The 20,103-nt window shown below is 49.1% G+C and overlaps 1 protein-coding gene across 1 annotated transcript in view; it reads right to left on the bottom strand.

Moving 5' to 3' along the window:
• Positions 1–19,126, bottom strand: part of RYBP (RING1 and YY1 binding protein) — a 39,378-nt gene extending 20,252 nt beyond the window's left edge. The window contains exons 1-2 of the mRNA XM_082768017.1: positions 18,968–19,126; positions 17,796–17,921 (exon numbers count right to left, since the gene is read on the bottom strand). Of these exons, the coding sequence (XP_082624143.1) occupies positions 17,796–17,921; positions 18,968–18,999 (158 nt within the window). The 5' untranslated portion in view covers positions 19,000–19,126. The remainder of the gene's footprint in view (positions 1–17,795; positions 17,922–18,967) is intronic.
• Positions 19,127–20,103: the final 977 nt, after the last annotated feature.

Below are 20,103 nucleotides of genomic sequence, written 5' to 3'. Positions count from 1 at the left end.
AAGCTGCAGGGCTGGGATTTGGCACATCTTCGCCCCAGAGCCCGCCGGTGTCAGCACCCACAGCGGGGCACAGGCACGCAGCCAGGCCTGTGCCACGGTCCAGAGTTCAAACTCACCGTCACGTTTTGTACAGCGAGGGACAGCTGAAACTATCACGTGGGGCAAAGCGAGCAGCGAGGGCTTGGTGGCGAGTAGAAAATGTCAGCTTGGTGGTGAGCCTGGTGTAAAGCTGCTGGCGAGGAGGCTGGCATGGTGACCCTGCTGTAAGGACGGGGACACGACTCATGGATGCTGTCCCTCCATGTGCAGATGTTGGTGGTCACCTTGGTGTCTGAAGCTACAGCTATAACAAGAGTCTTACCAAAACAGACACGGACTCCCATCAAAGTCTCTAATAGAAAGAAGTCATTAAGGTAAGGTGTTTCTCGTGTATAAAAAGCTTTCGGGGGAAAAAAAGTCGCTTTTTAGCCTTGACAGACGTTGTCTCTTAAAAGCCATCATTTTAATGACTGATGTGTGGTGACAAAGTAAGTTTATATAAAGAACATTAAAACGTCAAGTCTAACGAAGCCGGCCTGTTCACCAGCAGCAGCAGCATGCCTGTGCAGAGTCCCCTGCAAAACGAGGACCAGAGCCTTCGACAAATTATTTTGTAGTGTTTCATAAACAAATAAATCCACCAGGGTAGTTTCACAAACACCCACTGCTGCTTTTGTGAGACAGGTTCCACTAACAAAGTCACGGGGCATGGATCTCCTGTGCTGGAGGCAAGTTTAAAAGCTCTCAACAGACAGCAACACGCAGGGAGAAAAGAGTCAGTGGCCGTGACAGCAGCTTCGTTTTAAGTCTCCTTTGTTCAATAAGTCTTCTTTCTACTCATATATATTACATGAAACAAACCTTTCTGAATTAAGCAGATACACTGAAGGAAAACCCAGATTGAATATAAAACCTGTAAGGCCTGCGGGTGGCCCGGAGCCACCTGGTAAGCCACCAAGGTAAGCTGGGAAGCAGCGACACGTGTTATCTGCCACCTCCTTCTCCAGAGCGCTGCCTGTACCGGCCAAAACGTCCCTCAGGAGCCACTCCTCACATGCCAACCTCCTCCAGCCACAGCCCGGTGAATTCAGAGGCAGCCAAGTCTTGCACAAGCCCCGCTGAGGGGACAATGGCTACACAGGGGACAATGTGAGTGTCCTCCTGCAACCCCAGCAGCAGTCACTGCCCACAGTTAGCTGCTGCTGGTGCCTGTAATCCAGATTCTCAGGGAAACATGAAAACAAAACCACGCAGTTTGCAAAGGAAAAGGAGAATTGCACATCGGGTACCCAGGCTACACAATGAGTTGTTTCAGGACACGCACGGGCACGTGAATGAGGACCCAGAAATTACCGCAAGCAGCAAATCCTTAAATGAAACGCCATCAAGTAAGGCAGGCACGTATTTAACGAACTTTTGTTTACTAAAAACATTCCAGGAAAAAAACATGGATCCGTTTAGCAGCCCTGTGCTGATTCTGTCTGCAGCACAGCCCCGTCCACTTCATCACCGCTCCTCAGGACTGGAGGCGTGCTGGGAAGTGAACTTCTTCATGGGAAGAGGTGTGGATGATAGAGCTGCGTCCTGTCCTGCCTCACTTCTGTAGCACACAGAACACAACCTTCCCTAAAGCCCCTCTTCTTTAAAACATTTCAGTTGTGGGATTTAGTTCGTGCCACTTGATGCCTGATTTATTTTTTTTTTAAATCTATTACATTTGTCTCCATAATACACTTTACACAGTGGCTGAAAAGAGACTGCTTGCATAACAAGTGTTATGCAATTTCCCAAATAAATAATACCCTCGCAGGAGGGAAGATTACAAAGTCCCAAAGATTTTCAAGGCTACAGATTTGGTTTCAGAAGCCAGGAGTCTGTAAAAACTGCACGCCACCCTGAATCTTCCTGGTAACTACTGACACTGCATCAGCACCCAAAGATGCCATCAGGAACGGTGTCCCACCACGGATAACCAAAAGACAACCCAGGAGAATACACAACTTACCACCACGTTTCTGTCTCCCACATAAAGAGAACGTACAGCAGAGCGGTTGACACCAGCTACAAAAACCCAGCACAGATGCAGCTACACTTTTGAAGCTGCTTTTAAGGTTTGCCTGGTTTCTTCTAGTGGTAAGATGGTTTTATTAAATCAGTAAGAAGAGACCAGAAACGCCCCAGAAACACAACCTTGTCAGCCACCTCCACCTCTGGAGTACTGCACCCTGCAAGTCCAGTGCAGTACCTCGAGTGAAAATCCCACCCTACGAAAAAAGCCCACCAAAATACCACAGGAACGAGCAAACGATCATCGTGGAGATGTTTAGGATACTGCAGTCCTCTGCAAACACGCCTGTACCTTGAGGAGTGTCCCATGAGTGGTGCTTTGGAAGAAGTGCACGTGCTCCAGCATCTGCTCCAGCCACCCCGCTGCTGGATCTCGATCTCAAACCCGATTCAGCTACACCAGTAGCCTTGTGTTTGCCCTGAGAACAGCCGAGTGGTTCGGTAATTAAAGCAGCTTGTGTTAACTAAAGGGAAGAGGCTCGATGCACGGCTCAGATTTTGGAGCCCTGGGAGCCTTCCCCCAGCACCTTGACGGACGCCGAGTTTTGCAGAGGCAGCGCCCGTCCTGCCAGGGCCCGCAGAAATTACGCTTCCCCAGCTGAGCTAATCAGCCACGTTCCAAACAGAAGCTGCATTTATCTCCTCTGAACAGCAGACTTTCTTCTTAATTATCCAAGGTCAGTGGCAGTGAATATTGAACAAACTAACACCCGGGGAATCCGTGTAGATGCAGAACTGGAGGGCAGGCAGTCTCAAACGTGCTTAGCAGCAGTAGCACATTTTAATAGAAAGTTGCTCTTTTCAGGCACGGGAACCACTTTGTGAATAATCAATCAATACATGTGATTAAGTGCCATTTTTAGAAACCTTTTATCAAGTTATGTGCCAGCATAAGTCTCCCCGTTTTTGCTTTAAGAAGAAAAAAGTATTTTCAAGTGTTGGAGTACGGTTCAGACAACTGAAGTCAGCAAGTGGAATAATTACATTAATCGTTCATCAAACTCATCCAGAGTTACAGCAGCAACTCAGGATTTTGATCTGCGTCCCCTGGACAGTCACAGAAGTAAATGCTGCTAACTGGAAAGCATCACACCCCCAGTCTGACACCGACAAGGCACACGGTCTCCTCTGTTGTCCAGCTGCCATACGTAGCTTTCCCCAACAGGTCTGAGCTCACCACAGAACAGCAGCTTCCTTGGAAATCTCAGTAACCATTTTGGCTTCCCCAAAAACACAAGTGGTGCAGCTTTACTAGTAACGCACAGCACAAGGATATTGTACAATTTCCCTGAAATTTCTATTCAAAACGCAACCACAGAAACGCTTACCAACCTCAACCTGAAGATTTGTTTCATGTATTATCTGTAATTACACAACAGTGGAAGACTGCTGCAATTACAAAAGCAACAAATAGATCCAACAAGTATAAAAGTGGGCAGGATTCTTGGTTTGATCCTGTGCTGATGGGAAAGGTATCAAGGAGGGGAAGGGGAAAGGCAGAAGAAGCTGCCACCACACTGTACCATGATGGAACCAACGTAACAGCAAAAAAAATCTGTCCTGGTAGCTCCGTTTCCTGAAGAGTAGCCACAATACCTCCGTCAATACCACCAAAGTCTTTGTCAGCTTCACAAAAAGCCACGTGCGGTGGCTGGTCTTGTTCACATGCTTTTTCCTGGAACAGCAGAAGCTGCAGATCACATAGGTGGGACCACATCCTGCCCTGAAATCGGAACAGCCCCAGGAAGAAACGCGGCGCCCTTTCAATACACCACGTGCCTTGGGCTGTGCGGGAACTGCACGGGGCTGTAAGGACAATTTCCCTCAAGAGGACATTTCTTTTCACCTTACCTGCTATTTTTATAAGCTTGCAGATTGCATTATGTAATATAACCATTAATTATACTGTTGTTCAGCATAATTCACCTGCAATGGTTCAAACTGCTTCCAGAAGTTTAACAACCCAAAGCGCAATCCTCTGATTGCGCAACAGCCACTGACAGATTTGGAGTATCCAGTTCCAAACAAAAGGAAGAAAAAGAAATCAAAACCCTCATCAGCCCTGGAATAAGGCTGGAAAAAATGGACAGTGATCCTGCTGACCAGCCCCACAGCTTCACCAGGCGAAATGTAGAAAAGGAAAGGTAGCAGCTGAAAGCAACTGCTCGCCCAGATGCTGGAGCTGGACCACTTGGTGTCCATCTGTACCCCAACGCAGTGCCATCACAGGGCTTTCTACCTTTTCACTGCCTTCAAGAAGCAAAGCTGGCTCCTGCGGGTTGCTGGCTCCACTGATCCTTCCCCTGCTCTCCTTCCACAGCTGCGCATCCCCGCGGTGTGCAGGGCTGCGGCACCACGCAGGTTCTGCTCTGCTCCTGCAGGCACTGCTTCGTTCCTGCTTTCCAGGCCAGAGAGCTGCCAAAAAGCACACTCACCAGATGACTCCTCAACATATTCTGAGCTAAAACTAGTCTGAAATTAAACTTACATATTGCTTCCATTTTTTTTTGAATGCACTTTTTTCTCCAACACACCACAAGTTCATTTGTTAACACAGCAAAGAAAGACTTCCTCCTAAAGGTTGTCTAAAAACCAGTAAGAAACATAGAAAATTGTGTCCCTTTTGCATCTTACTCATCACAGGCACTACAAGATCTCAATCACCAGCACCCACTGCACCCAGCAGCCCCCTCCCTTGGAAGCTGTGTGCCCTTTCCATCCCCTCCGCCAGCGTGAAGCTCCCTCGCAAGCCCCAACACAATTCTGCATGCATTATTTATCCCTCTTGCTAAGTCATGCAGTGGGATAATTACTTAACCATTGTAATGATATTTTGCAATGGCTGTACTCTATTATTCTAATTGATTTTCATGGGATTGCTTTTGCTGCATGTTTTGAGCACAAGAATTTATTTTCCTGCAGTAGGAAAAGCTAAGTTTATTTTTAATAAAAACAATGTTGATACATGGCTCACATTTCTGCTCTCCCTGCTAACAACCACTGAATACACAAGATGTGGGTTTTTTTTTTCCAGAAATCTAGTGAGATAGAAAATTATATATTAACTGATGTAATTATTAACCAGAAAGTGTTTTCCTTACAATAGGATTTCATTTGACTTCTAAGACTCCAGTGGGTGAACCTGCCCAGTTTTTGAAAGGTGACAGACCCACAACCTTTTCACAAACTGAAGTCAAAATATATTTGCGTGGTCTTGCTTAACAGCACACTAAGTTTTAGTGAGATAAATGCTCCACTTCAGACTGGGACAACTCTTAGCACAGCACTAAATAAAAGTCAGTCCTGTCCATGTACTCAACACGACACAAGCCACACACCAGAGCAGCCCAAGCAAGCAGCTATTTGTGCCACCCTGCCCCCGGGATATTCTTCAGGCTACGCATGATTCAAGATGTACTTGTAAAACTTTTGTGAAGAGATGAATAGGATCTCAAAAAACACAATAGCCCCAGCAGTTCAGAACTGGTAACAAAACTTTTTTTCCCCCCCCCCGCCTTGAGCCAGAAATTCTTCCAGGAGGAGCTTTGCTTTGAGCTACTGGAGATGAAGGGAGGAGAAGCAAGGAAAAGCAGCGTGCTGCTGGTAGTCGTCTCATCACACCTACTGCTCACCTGCCACCTAAATGAGCACAGGCAGGGATACAACTCAGGGGAAGGAATATGGTCTCTATAGTTATATGCTAAGATCAAAACCCAAGAATTTAGCAGTAGAAAGAAGAAACTTTTGACAGATGAGACTCATCAGGAACCAGGACCATGCCTTATTTTGTTTCCTTCCACTTAGTAGCAAGAAATCAGCTGGGTTGGGTTTGATTGCTACCTATGACATGCATTTAAATTTAAAAAAGAAAGTTTATCAGTCTCAGCTCTGCCCTAACTTCAGAGACTACCAGGACAAGGACAGCAACGAGAAATCTGAAGGAGTTCTCTGCTCAAACGGGCACAGAACTACTCCCCAGAGCCTCGTTTAGGGTTTATACAATACAATTCATTTCTCAATTCTTTTTTATCTATTAAAAAACACTCTCTAGAAAAAAAAAAAATAGTCCTGGAAAAAACGCAGTTATTTTTTGTGATCTTGCTTAAGTTGAATGTCATCTCACTCCCATTCTTCTCAGCGTGTCAGTCCCAGACGCCCGACCCGGCTCCTGCAACTGACAGCCAAGGGCTGCCCTCACTGCTGCTGCCCCTGGACATGAATCAGAAAAACCCCATGTGAACAACAAAAGGTCATGTTCTCTGCATGTGTCAGCTACCTGCCGAACCACGATGGAGTTTCAAATGCTAGCACGTTCAGAAATAAAGCCACCAACTGTTATTAAACTAATTTCAGAGCAGCACTGTGGATTCCCACACCCATGACTAAGTAAGCATGCTCCTCATGCTGTATACGTTAAAAAAAAAAGCCTCTCGTGTTTGCAACAGCCTTTTAGAAACAAGCAAGCGTAGTACAAAGCTGTACAATCTCCTAACTTTGAATTTGGAGTGCCTGGTTTACAGTGCAAAAAAAAAGGCAGGAGGAAGAAAAACTAAAGAGATGGAAACAAAACCCATGTACTGTGAGGTGTTATTGCTACACATTAGAAAAAAATATCTGAGAAGTGGCAGAGAAACATCACATGTACCTTATTACGGGCTGCTTTCCATGACTGACATCTGGCACAAGCATGAGTCTCCCAAGTACAGGAGGTGAGACTGTCCTCACGTTTAAATCGTGATAAATGCAGACACTGAATATTAAGGTGCCATCTCCTATGCATTTACAGAGCAGACATGGTGCTCTTCCACTCTGTTCATTGTTGACTTCTGTATCAGTTGGTTCATTTGTAATAGGGAAAAAACCATCATCCTCTTCACGCAGGTAAGGAGGCTGTTGCTTATTACCAAGTTTCACCATCGCATCTTTGAAGGCTGGTTGAATGACAGTCCCAGCACAGCGGTGTCAATTCCCAGCCCTTCAACACAAGAGACACAAGCTGGGAACCCACGGGTCTGCACCTCCCAACGCACACACACGTGGTCCCAGCTGGCAGAGGTGCTGTGAAGCTGCCGTTGCACCTGAATCATGTAACAAACCTCAGGGTTTCGCAGGCTGAGCCCCGGTGTCGCAGCCTGTCCGGAGATGTGTGAGCTCATCTTGACCTCAGGAGTTAAGCAACTTGCAGCTAACTTGCGTCACATCCGCTAACAAGTACTTGGAGTTAATGACTCTTAATTGCTCCCAGAGCACTGTATTCCTACACCCACAGCTGAGCACGCTCCTCGCTCTGCTAGCCCGCACGTGAAGTTATGCAGCTCCTGGTGCCGTGCACAAGGCAGCCGTGAGGTTTCACCGGAGCCACAGAGCAAAGATATCACCATTTTTGAGGGCAAAGCAGTGGACAACGCCTGCCCACCTCGTTCCAGGAATCAATTTGCAGCTGCATCACCATTCACTTTCTTGCTGCACTTGCTCTTGTTTGAGATGAGCACCTCTGTGCCGTTTGGAGAACAGGAGACTTGCTGTGAAGTCTGACCCCATGTGCGGTTTTTCAGAGAACAGTTCAGGATTTTGAAGCATTTTCCAAAAATTGACTTCCCCTCCTGCAAGCTGTATGTGGGGGGGAGTTATAATTACACCTGCTCGACCTGCACGCCATCACCCAGCTGTGATGGGACCGGGAGCTAAAGGGAAGAGGAGCAGCACCTCGCCCCCTGAACACCCTGCTCAGCCATGCCTGCTGCCACCACTCCTGCCAATTTCGGTTTCGTTTTATATCACGTGGCAATTCAACAGCTCTGGACACCGAGGCACTACGAGGCACTACTCACGCAGGACGCCCAGCCCTGAAATCACACCGGTTACCCCAAACACCCATGTTTCCAGTGGTTTCCCTCCGAGTTAAGATGTGCCGTCCTCAAATCCAAGCAAAGAGATGTCCCCTGCAAAACCAGGGAGCTCACTACCAGCACGCCGAGCGGAGATTAAGCACGAAAGAGCAACTCCCTGCCGTAAAGCCACATGAGGTTTGTAGGAGTTGAGGGAAGGAGCCCCTAGGAGAGCACATCTCGCAGCTGTGCTCGGCGCTGAAGGTCTGCCACGCTCCTCCTCTGACGTTTTCTTCGCACTTCCGAGGGTGGGAGAAATCCCACACAGCTCCTTTTTTTCCCAAAGACATTTTAGGGTTTGTAAAGACTGAAACCAACCACTGGAAAAAGCGCCATGGAATATAGTAGAAATAAATAAATAACCGAGGAAAGCAGCTTTCAGGAGCCCGGCTCTATTCACCAAAGAAGTCCATTCCAGTTGCAGCTGCCCAAATTGCTGACAATTTTCCAGTGATCACTTCTCCCTGGAGCAGATTACCGAGTTAGGCAGGCCACAGCTCCTCAGTGACACGGTGAAGCTCTATGGACACTCAGCTGCTCCACGTCAGGGGCGTTTACAATTTTACACCGTAACTTCACGTGTAAGCAGCACACACCACATTTGACTGAATCGTAAAACACCGCTCGTACTGACAGAAAATGCTCATCGTAAGTGGGTGAATGAGTCCTGCTTTCTCTTCCTGCTGCAATGAGGCAAAACACAAAACCCAGTAACTTTTTAAGATGTCCTTGCTCCTTCGATACTTCACTTCTCAGACAAAAGCCGAACCCCAGTCCTAGAGTTCCTTCGGGATAGGTGTGTAAAAACAACAAAAGGCACACAATTCCCCCAAAATAAGTCAATTTCTATGACAAAGTTTTTACCTGCTGTAGGATTCCCTTTAGCTAATACCATGCCGAACTGGAAACACAGAGCGCATTTAATATTTGTGTTCAGCTGATCCACACAGCCATGCCTGCTGCAGATAACGCTGCCAATGGCCCTGTTTCCCCTCCCTTCTCCATACGGCACCTGTAATAACTCAGTAATAGCAGCAAACAGGCACCGAGCGAGCTCCCTCGCCGGATTAGCATCACAGAGGAAAGCCTCTCCTGCCGATGCTAATGATGTGCTCTACCCTGCTATCCCCAGGAGACAAATGACTGCACTGCCTGATTGACTCCATCACGGGGCCATCGTCCATCAATGTATTGCCTCCTTTATTGAAATCTCATCTCGGGAAGAGAAAAAAGTGCTCGCACCACTTCGGGAAAACAGGGGAAGCGCTTTCAGAATAAGAGCTCCAAGGCACACAATTAGAGCCAAATGTTTCAGCAGAAAGACACATTTCCAGCAACCCCAATGTACATACGTACGCTTTGTTCAACCAGGACAAAAATGATTTACGTCCTTATGCTAATCCAGGTCTTCTGGTGGTGCTGGGTTTTTTGTTTGTTTGTAAGAAGAGGAATGAAACAGCTACTCTAGGCATAATTTACCTGGTCAAGCTAAAACACAAACGGCAAATACAGCCATACAGACTGAAGAAGGGAGCCTTGAGGGTATTTAGGCAGCTGATTTGCTACCAGGTGAGTTTCAGCTCCTTGCACACTGCCGCAAATGACACTAACGCGGTGTTATCCCCACTGACACCTGCAAATGGAAGTGAGCACACACAGATCTTATCTACTATGTTGATAATAACATGGAAAAAGGAAAAGGAGGGATCTATTCAGTCAGGAACTACCCCTGTGATTTGAGAAATGCTGCACATTCTGCAGCAGGAACAGGACACGGGCACTAAACCCCATCCAGCAGTGTCCTGATCGACTTTCTGATCCAGTCCTCCCCCATCGTAGGTCCACTTCTGCGATTTGACTATGTCAAATTGCACATGAATTACCCAGACATCGCTCCGCCTGCACGAAAATAATTTAGTTGAGGAAAAATTTCTGATTGTAATCAGTCTCGCATTTGTCTGCCCAACAATATAAATCCAAAGTAGGCAGCTTTATCTCAGGCAAGACGTTTTGTCTCACTTAGCACCTCTGCACGCTACAAGCAATCCATCACAACTCTGAAATCCCAACGAACAGCCTGCCTCAGAAAACACATCTAAATATTTATTCCTCACTTACCCCTAAAGGGACTCCACCGAGTCTGATAAGATCCTCACGCTAGAGTTTCTGGGACTCCTGGAGATGTCCAAGCATTAAGTTGGACTTCTGGAAGTTTGCACCTCCGTATCACAACTGATAAAAAGCACAGGCTGGGTTTAAACATGGAACAGCCCAGCTCTCAGCAACGTGCTCAACAAGGGAGGTTCAAACTGCATCAGCCAAAGTTAAAATCCATCTAAAAATCAGAAGAATCCTGCTTCTCTGGTACCTAATTTCACATCTTGCTATTCTGATCCTCGCAGCACGGATTGCTACTCCACAATCACAGGCCAGCGCCCCAAGAACACACCATGCTTCTCAAAATCAGGCCTCCTGGTTTCAGGATCTAAACCTCAAATCCGTAGAACCCCTTATCCTCACCTAATTCCAGTATCGCTTATTAACAGAACGTTAACTGTGGGTCTACTCTTCACTTCAAGAAACACAGGCAGCACTTTCAATAACAGAACACTACCAAATAAGGCCCAATTTTAACCAGTTTTGCTTCTTTTAAGGAGTTAAGATCCACCTCTGAAGATCCCAAGTTAGTGAACAGTCGAATGAAACACTCTAGGCCAGCAAGGAGTGATGCTTTTTCTCCTTTTAGTTGAGCCACTCAGAATTACAATCTTCCCAGTGCTTAACAGCGAGTGAATTTGTTGGCGTACCAATTAGCAGTCTTCTCCAAAGAACACGTTCCTAATTAATAGCTGGCTTATGGGAAGAACAACGCTGAGGATTCGGTCATACCTCCAGACATAATGAAAAAGTGTGAATCGAGCTGTGGTTGATATACAGGAAAATCACTGTAGTTAGCAGATATAACCTGCAAAAGGCACTTTCATAAGCAAAACAGGCATTTTCACCTTATTTCTGTTACACCATCTAATCCTGGACATCTGCTTACAGCAGGGATGTATATTCAGGGTATGAATATTTGAGCAGAAATGCCCAAATTTCTCCTTTTGCCTTGGGAAGAAGGAGAGTGCACAGAGATGCAAAGCGCCACTGCAAGACGCAGCCACATCTGTAGTGTGTGTGAGTCTTATTTCAGGTCAGCGCTGCGTGTTACGAAACTCCAGCACACCTTGCAAGTGACCTACATTGTGGAATTCAAACCCACTAACCTACAGAACCACCTGAAAGCCCACAAAATAGGTCAGTGGGTTTCCTGGTAGGAAGAATTACACAGGCAAAAAGACGCAGACGTAACAAAGAGCACTGAGATTGCGTCCTTCACCAAACGAAGGCAGGAGCACGCTGCAAATCCTATTTTTTACCCCGCTCTTTCAGGTCTGGCGAGGCAGGGAGGAAAGGAGCAGAAGCTACAGCAGTGAAGCTGTGTCAGTAATTCAGGCCTGAAGCAGAGGGGGCCTTGCAGTAGCCAGAGCACAAGCGACACCTGATTCACAACCAGCAGCAAACTGGCCTGGAGTTATGGCAGAGGTACCCGAGCACGAAGCCTGGATGAAGACAACCAAAATAATTCATCTGGCCCACAGCACGTTCCCTGACACCTTTCATCCCTCCGGGGTCTCGGGTCACAGGCATTGTTTTCAGAGACCTCATAATTCAGCCAAAGCAGCCCCACAGCACTGGGGCTGGCGGGGGATGTTAGCATGCAGCACACACAGTAAGCCAGACCGTGTGTGAGCCAAGGGTGTCCACAGAGAACTGCATCCACCACTTCCCTCCTTGCAGCTGCTCCTCAGGGCGATGCTGTGCAGAAAAGTTCCCATTTCCAGGCCGTACGAGGTCCCAGCTATTTGATGAACAAACCTGCATCAGGGCACAGGACACGCGCTGATCCTGCAGCCGGAGCAGCACGAAAACAACCCGGTGGGTTTGAGACAGGCAGGCAGAGAAAGCCAGGCTGCATTCCTCAGCCCACGAGTCCTGCACGAGGACCTGTGAGGCCCACGTCCCACTGTCTGCACCGCCTGCTCTCAGCTCTAGGAGAAAGTTGCGTGCCCTCTCCTCCCACGCGCACATGCAGACTTTGATTTAGATTCCCGTCTCCAAAAAAAGCAGTCCATGGAGGAAGGAGAAAATGAATAATATCCACGCTGCGTGCTATCGATGGCAGATTAACACACTCAGCGCCGCGGTTTATCAATTAGACCTTTAGACTGTCTCAGTGGAAGCAGGGGACGGAGCTTTAAATCCTACCACCTGCGATCACTTAACCCGAACATGTAACCTCCGTGAGAACTGTAATACACCTCATCCACACTCAGCATTTTACTGTGCTATTAAATGCATTTTTTTCTTCCCCTGCTACCAAAGGGCCACGATAGAAGCAGTCAGTATGCCTGACCACGATCTTCAGGACCAAAAAGTGGTAGCAGAGAAGCGAGTCCCAGCTGCCAGCACACCTACAGCATTTCAGGTACCCAAAGCTGCAAAGTGGAGCCAGGAGCCATCCCGAGACGCTCCACATCAATGCAGAGGATCCTCCCCACTCAGAACAATTCCCCAGAGGTGCTGAGGCCCAAGAGGAAAAAAACTACGTTTGTGGTAATGAGATCATCAATGCCAGACCCAAACACCGGCAAAGAGCAAATCAGGACACCACTCGTACTCCTTCCAGCAGCCAAAGCACAGGAGACTGATCCTATGCCAGCTTTCTGCCTGCACCAGGATGACAGATAATACCAGATCCGAAGCTGAATAGCTTCATCCGCTCAGATGAAGCCTTACAGACTAAGGCTATGCTGGTTAGAAAAGCACACCATGAATCTGTACCAGCAGACAGCTTATAATGGCTCATGGCTGATGCATTTCGGGTCTGACAATATAAGTCATGAAGTCAAGCGGTGTGTCGCCAAAGCACAGCCCCGGAGTTCAGGTCTGGCTGGGAACAATCGGCATTTTCTGCTTCTGAAGGGCTGATTGGATGCAAGATTTGCAGAAGGCTCCTATTCTTAGCTGCCGTGCCACAGTGGGCTTGCCAAACTTAGCGAAAGTACTCTTCATCCACAAATTCAGAGAGTAAGAGCCGGTTAGTTTTAGGCAGTGCTGGTAAACAAGACTTGAGAAAACCAGGGGCTGAAGAGCTCCCTACACGTGGTTGAACGTTTAGCAAATGCATGTTGTGAAGCCCAGCTCTCAGAGTGACCAAGGCACGATTATGCTGCTCTCATCGATCACCAACTGAGAACCAACTTCCCTTCTCCGACAGCTCCTCCTAAAAGTCCCATACTCCATATTTGTAGAAAGGACAGCCCTGCTGCAAAAATAAAACCCCGCCTAACGCAGGTGAAAGATACTTAAAGAACTGAATGAAAACCACTTTGCCTCTAATCTACACCACCACGGCACACCAGCGCGTATTTTTAGAAGGGTCCTGCTAATAGATGGCAAATAAGCAGGGCACATCTTGGCTCTACAGAGGCTGGGCTCGGAAGCCTGATTCCTCATTCCAGGAATAGCAGGACTATCTGGGGGCTATTCTGGTCAGCCCGGCCTGGGTACAGAACAAGAGTACTGGCGCTGGTGACATGGACAGCAGCTGATGTCCCTCAAGGTGCTAGCTTAGATACTGCAGACGTGCAAAGGGATTCTCTGAAGAACTGAAGAGGAAGAGCACCAGCATCCGAGGCACCTGCTCCACGCAAAACAAAGTCCATGTTAAAATTACTCTGCTCGGCCTCCCCTCAAAAGGAAGCATGGCAGGAGAGCGAAACACTACAGATGCATGCTCCTTGAACGTGTATTTCATTGTGGAGTGCTCACCTCCCCATGCAGCCTCCATATCACGTACGTTGGGTATGCAGATATTAGCAACAAATACAACAAATTCCTAGTAATAAGTGTATTCCTTCCAGAGGGCATGTATGCTACAATTTATTATTTTTCTATTAAAAAGTCCCCTTTTTTCTTCTTAATTTGCACGTCAGGTATCTAATTGCTGCCCTCACACCTTCTGGTGACTACTTTCAGCATGCTTCTTCACTATAAAGGACATGAAACTCAGCTAACAAAGTGCTTATCCTCAAGTTAGACAAAACCTACCATCATGGAAGCTCTGCCACCTCGCACTGCTCGCCTGTTAAACCAAATGGAAAACTGCAGAAAACAACTACCTGTGAGGAATCAGAGGGAAGGGGGAATAATCTGCTTCATAACGATGCTTTAAAGCACACGGAAACATTCTGCACAGCCACGCCTGGGAGGAGAGAGAAAGCTACAAGTGCATAGGAACATAACACATGTGAACCAGAAGAGAAAAAACAGGGAAGAGGAGCAAGAATACCCTTAGGAAAAAAAAAAAAGTAAACAGGGAGATGGTCTCACATAGGAACCTACAACCCCCCCAGTAGGAAATGCAAGGCCAAATTCTGCCCCAACATTCTCAGGAAATCCAGAGTAAACTTTCTTTCCATGTTTGAAGTAGTAATGGATATTGGAAGGGAACGTGTGTTTGTGGAGCAAAATTCCCAGCAGAAGTTTTAATTCGAGTCTTCCTCTGTGTTCGGGACCCGACGGGGCTCTAGCAGAGCAAGCCGCCAGGACAGCCAAAGGACACAAGTGGAAGCAGTGACTAGCACCACTTCCCCGAGCCATTACACCAATACAAAAACCTCCAGGAAAGAAAATCATTGCAAACCCCAGCAAGCACATTACCATTATTCATTCCCAAGCTAGCCAATTAAATTGTCATCTCACTGAACTGGATGTTGTGCTGAACACAGCTTGCATCTTTGCTGCTAGCCTCTGAGAGGGAAACTTAAGGAAAACTCAAGATGCTCCATACTCATTATACCTGCCTAAGTACAGAGAAATGAAGTTTAACCATAAAAAAGCAAGGATCGAGTTGGGGAAAGTGTGCTGGCGACATGGAATAAATTCAGTATTCAAGGTTTAATATAATCTTTGCCTGAAAACTCTCAATTCTCTTGAGATGGATTTGACCTTTTTTTTTTTTTTTTTTTTTTTTAAAGTCCGAAATATTTACAAACAATCCCTTGAGAAAGCATTCAGATGCAGCTCAACTATTTAGCACATACCAAATAAAAATCACTGTAGATCAACCCTAAGAGTTACTGCACGGAGCTAAAGCTCCTTTTATTAGAGCCTATGGAAAGGGGATAGTTGGATCTGAGAAAGCAAAAATCCTACAGGCTGCCAGCCACCCCTCCCACACACACCACACAAAGATCGTATCAAGTCTGAAAAAACACTCGCACAGTAAGAATTAGCTAACGGCCTTACTAGCTCTCAAATTGGAGAATATTTGGGCTCCAAAGTAAATTCTACAGCAAATAACTGACTTCGGGGTGGGATGTGGGTCATACTAGGTCTTATTAAAATACTGAGCATACTGTTATTTCCCACTACAATTTGATGAAAACCAGTTGCCTCATCACATCTACAAAGTCCTTCTTTCACTACTCTGTTGAGTTAGTTTTTTGTTGTTTTTAGTTTCTGTTAAGTGTTACCAAAGCCAGCCTTAATGAAGCATGGTGGTTTTAAATGGGGGATAGGTGTCATCAACCCATCAAATTACAACTTAAAGGTCAAGCTCATCTCATATTTTAAGTAATAAATTATCAATCATAACTCACTAGGTTTTCTTCCACCAGTGACTTATTAAAAAATTCTGATGAATTTCCCAGCCATTGCCTTGTACCTCTCACCCTGTAACACTCAGAGCAATACCACAACAAAGAGCTCTGACCTCCCAGGTCTTCTCAACGCACCGAGTTCACTCAACATCCAGCCCCTCCTGCTTTCGGTTAGATTTATTCACAAATCACATCAATATGCAAGAAGACATGATGGTCCATTGAATATTTAGAATACTTTCTCTCAAACTCCACAAACAAAAGCAATTTAAAAAGCAGCAAAAATGAATAGAAAGCTGATGAATTAAATGAATTAAAATTAGAAGCCATTCAGAAGAGTCTATTAAAAGCTAAGCAGAAGTGCAACGTTCTAGACACGAGGATCACATCTGGCAAGTAAGGCTACAGTTCTTAACCTGAAATCAATTGCTATCCCCTTTTAAGGGCCCTTTAAAAGAAAAACATCTTACTATCTCAACAAACCTTTTGAAACTTCTCATTAAAAAAAAAAAAAGGAGGAAAAAAAAAGCCTTCTGCTCTCAAAATGAATGTCAGTATGGTGGCCAAATGAAAATGAGCTGGTATGATAGCAGATACAATCCATGTGGACTCCTACATCTCATTACGACTCTCCTCCTCCAAACACTCGTGCACATGCTCGGCATTATGCTGGGAGAACTTTCAGCGACTGCCTGCAAGGCTGCACTGTGCTGCAGCAGCACAGCTAAATACCAGACAACTGCAGGACCAACGTGTTTTACCTGAATCAATGGGGAAGCCAAGACAACAGAAACCCACAGAAATCAGGCACGCTTTGAAGGTTTAGTTGCATGACAAAACAAGATTGAACAAAGCCAGTGAAGAATCAGATCTATGCGCATACAGAACGCCACTGTCCCGAAAGCCCGGACCTTATTCAATGATGTAAAACAATTTTAAATAGCATAGTTAAGTTCAACACCTCGGCATATTCTGTAAAATGTGTAGGGATACTTGTAATCAACATGCATAGCGAAACACCCAGCAAAGTGCTACAACTCCATGGCTGTAACTCAGAGCTTCCATGGCCCAAAAGCACGCTCCCCATTACAAATGCAGGCACTCCACATTGCTTAAAGCACAGTGCGAACAGTAACTAACCAAAAACACTTTAACCTCCTTTGTCAATCAAGTCAAGACACCCAAATCACGAGAACAGCCCGCCCATGAGGGCATCTCAACACACTGTTTCTTTCAAAGAAGGAAAATGACACTTTTCGCAACGCAGCTCTTACACACAGCTTCCTTGACGGAAGAGTAACGTGAACTCGAATTCGGGCCATACAACATTCACAAAAAGCAAATCAGAAGACAACATCATAGAACAAATCAGAAGAAAAGAGAAAAAGCAGACCACCACGTGCCTATTTCAGCACCAACTGGTATTTCCAGAACCAACTTTCTGGACCAATTAAACGGCAGAAGTGCAATTTGGGGGTTTTAGGAATTAAATTAGCCACCGTGCGCCAGCTGCACAACCTCGCAAAGACTCCCAGGTCCTCAGCATAAGGCAACCAGCGAGAAGTGACAGCTAAAGCTTCCAGCAATCCGCACCATTCCCACGAAAGCCGATTCCTTTGAGATGACAACAGACAGAGAGATCAACATCTCAGGAAGGGAGCTGTTGTTCTTGTGGCATCCTTGGTTTCAGCTGTTTCCCGTCTCACTCCCTAATCCTCAGTTATTTTTGTTTTTTACTCCTGGGGAAAACACAGGTAGCTCTCTCCCCAAAACACAGGAAACCATCGGCCCCAAAACACAGCCCGAACATTTCGGACTGCCTGCAGAGCTTTAAGAAGTCTTTCTCACAACAGCAACAGAGAAGCACGGCACAACAAAAAGATTCAGGTCGCCGCCACAGTCACAAAACACATTTTCCAGCTCTAATTAAGCGCTTGAAAGAGAATTTTTAAAAACCCCAATATTTTCAACGGGGACAGCCGGGACTACATCTCGGGGAAGGAGCGGGGGGGGGACACGAAGAAGGGGGATGTGGAAAAGGGTGGAAATCAACAAGTCAGCGAGGCTGAGAGCCGCGGCTGAAGGCGGGCATTACCTTGTGGAGGTGCCTTTCCGGACATCGCAGATGCTGCATTTGAAGGCTTCGGCGCTGTTCCTGAAGGTGCACACGCTACAATCCCAAAAGCCTTCGTCGGCTGCAGGTTTGGCTTGCCTTTTTGGCCTTGAGGAGGGAGAGGGAAAGCGCGTGTGTGTGTGCGTGTGTGTGTGTGTGTGTGTTTGGGGAGGAGGAGAAAAGAAGCAGGAGGAGGAGAGAGAGAGAGAGAGGAGAGAGAGAGGGGAGGAGGAGAGAAGGAAAACACACACATTAGAAACCATATTACACAGCCCTCCAGCCCAGCGCCTTCTCCTGCCCTCCCCGCTCCCCTCCTCATCACCGGGGGGCTCCGGAGCCCCGCGGGGCCCCTCAGCGGTGCTGGCGGCTCCGTGCCCCGGCCCCCCCCGAGGGCCAGCCCGGGCCGGGCCGAGCCGGGCCGGGCCCCCCCGAGCCCCCCAGCCCCAGAGGGGCGCCGCCGTCGGGGCGGGGGCAGCGGCGTTGGGGCGGGGGCCGTCTCCCCCCCCACGCCTCCCCTCGCCCTCCTTTTTTTTTTTTTTTTTTTTTTTTTTTTTCGGAGGGGCGGGCGGCGAAGAGTTTGAAGGCCGGGAGGCGTGTTCGGCACCCGCCCGCCGCCTCCACCTTGTTAAATCTCCCTTTGTCTGGGAGAAGTGAGTGTGCGGGGCGGGAGTGCGTGTGCGAGCCGCGCCGCCATGGCTGCTCTCACACCACAGCAGCCCTGGCACCGGCGAGCGGGGAGGCACGAGCACTTCTCCTCCACCACCTCCTCCTCGTTCTCCCGCTGCCCTTCCACGCTCCCCTCCATCTTAGGAGCCTCCCTCCCAGCCCGCAAGCCACCCCGCGGGGCCGGGGCGGCGCGGAGTTGGCCCACCTGGCGGGGCGGCGCGGCGGCCCCCCCTCCTCTCCTCCCGCCCGCCCTCCCTCCATCTTAGGCGCCCCCTCGCCGCCGCCCGCCCGCCCGCGGCGGAGCGCACGCACACCGCTGCCAGCCAGGGGCCTACAGCGCCGAGCCGCCGGCCCAGCCGCCCCCTCCCCGCGCTCACCTCCATCTTAGGGGCTCCTACCCGGACTCCCCTCTCTCTCTCTCTCTCCCTGCCTCCCACCTTTCTTCCTTCCTTCCCTCCCTCCCCGGCTGCCCCGCCGCTCGCTCTCACCTGGTCGGGCTCTTCTTGTCGCCCATGACCATGGATCGGGGCCGCCCCTGCCCTGCGCACAAAGAAAGCCGCGAGGGGGAGGGAGGGCGGGTGGAAGGGAGGGAGGGAGGGAGGGGAGGGCGACGGGGGCTGCCTGCGGCCAGCGGGCTCCGGGCTGCTCCTCACCCCCGCGCCGCCGCCGCTCCTGCCGCTGCCAGGCTCGGCTCCAGACTAGCAGCGCAGCCCGGCGCCCTCCCTCCCTCTCCTTCTCTCTCCCTCCTCCTCCTCCTCCTCCTCCTCCCCGCGCCGCTCCGGCGGGCGGAGCTCGCTGCCGCGCCGCGGCCAATGGAGGCGGCCCCGCCGCCAGCCCCGCCGGGGGAGCGGAGCGGAGAGAGGGGAGCGGGGCGGGGGGCGCCCCCCTGGCCGCGGGGTCCCACCCCTAGGGCTGGGGAGAAGGCGGTGGGGAGCACCCTGTGGGGGGTGCAGAGCCGGGGCTGTGCCCCTCAGGGTTTGGGGGGGAGTGCACACAACCACCCCCCCGTGCCGGGACCCCAAAGCGGGGAGGGTGCTTTGAGCTGCAAGCGACCCCTGTTCTTCCATGCCCTTCCATTCCCTGCCCTTCCATTCCCTTCGTCTCCCTTCCCTTCCCCTTCCCTCATTGCCCCCAGGACCGCTCCCCGCCCGCCCGTGTCCCCCCCCGAGGGGCTCGGGGCTGAGGCGCCCCCGCCCCGGAGCCCGCAGCAGGGACGGGGAAGGCCCGGGGGGGGTTTTGGGGCCGCTCCCCAAAATGCAAGGGGCAGAGGGGCCGGGGGAGGAAGGCCGGAGCATGCCTCCTCCTCCTCGTCCTCGTCCTCGTCCTCCTCCTCCTGCCGGGGCCCGCAGGGCACCCCCAGGCAGCCCTGAGGGGCAGGGGGGCACCGCTCGCCTCAGGGCTTCGTGTTCCTGGGGTACAGACCCCCCTCTGCCTTCATCAGCACCTCAACAGCTGCCTTCAAGTCCCTTCTCCGTTTGGGTCAAGTCACCAGCCCATGCAGAGGCTGCTCTGAATTTAAGGCGTTTTGACAGCGTTTCCCTAGCCTTCCAACAACATCCTCATCGATCCCTCGCAGATCCATAAGCGCGCTTCACCAGAAAGCACAAGCCGTAGGTCTGAGAAA

This window comes from Aythya marila (assembly GCF_965140915.1).
Source record: "Aythya marila genome assembly, chromosome: 10".
Lineage (NCBI taxonomy): Eukaryota > Metazoa > Chordata > Aves > Anseriformes > Anatidae > Aythya > Aythya marila.
The sequence above is the reverse complement of the archived record's forward strand: the minus strand, read 5'-3'. Positions and strand labels throughout refer to the sequence as shown.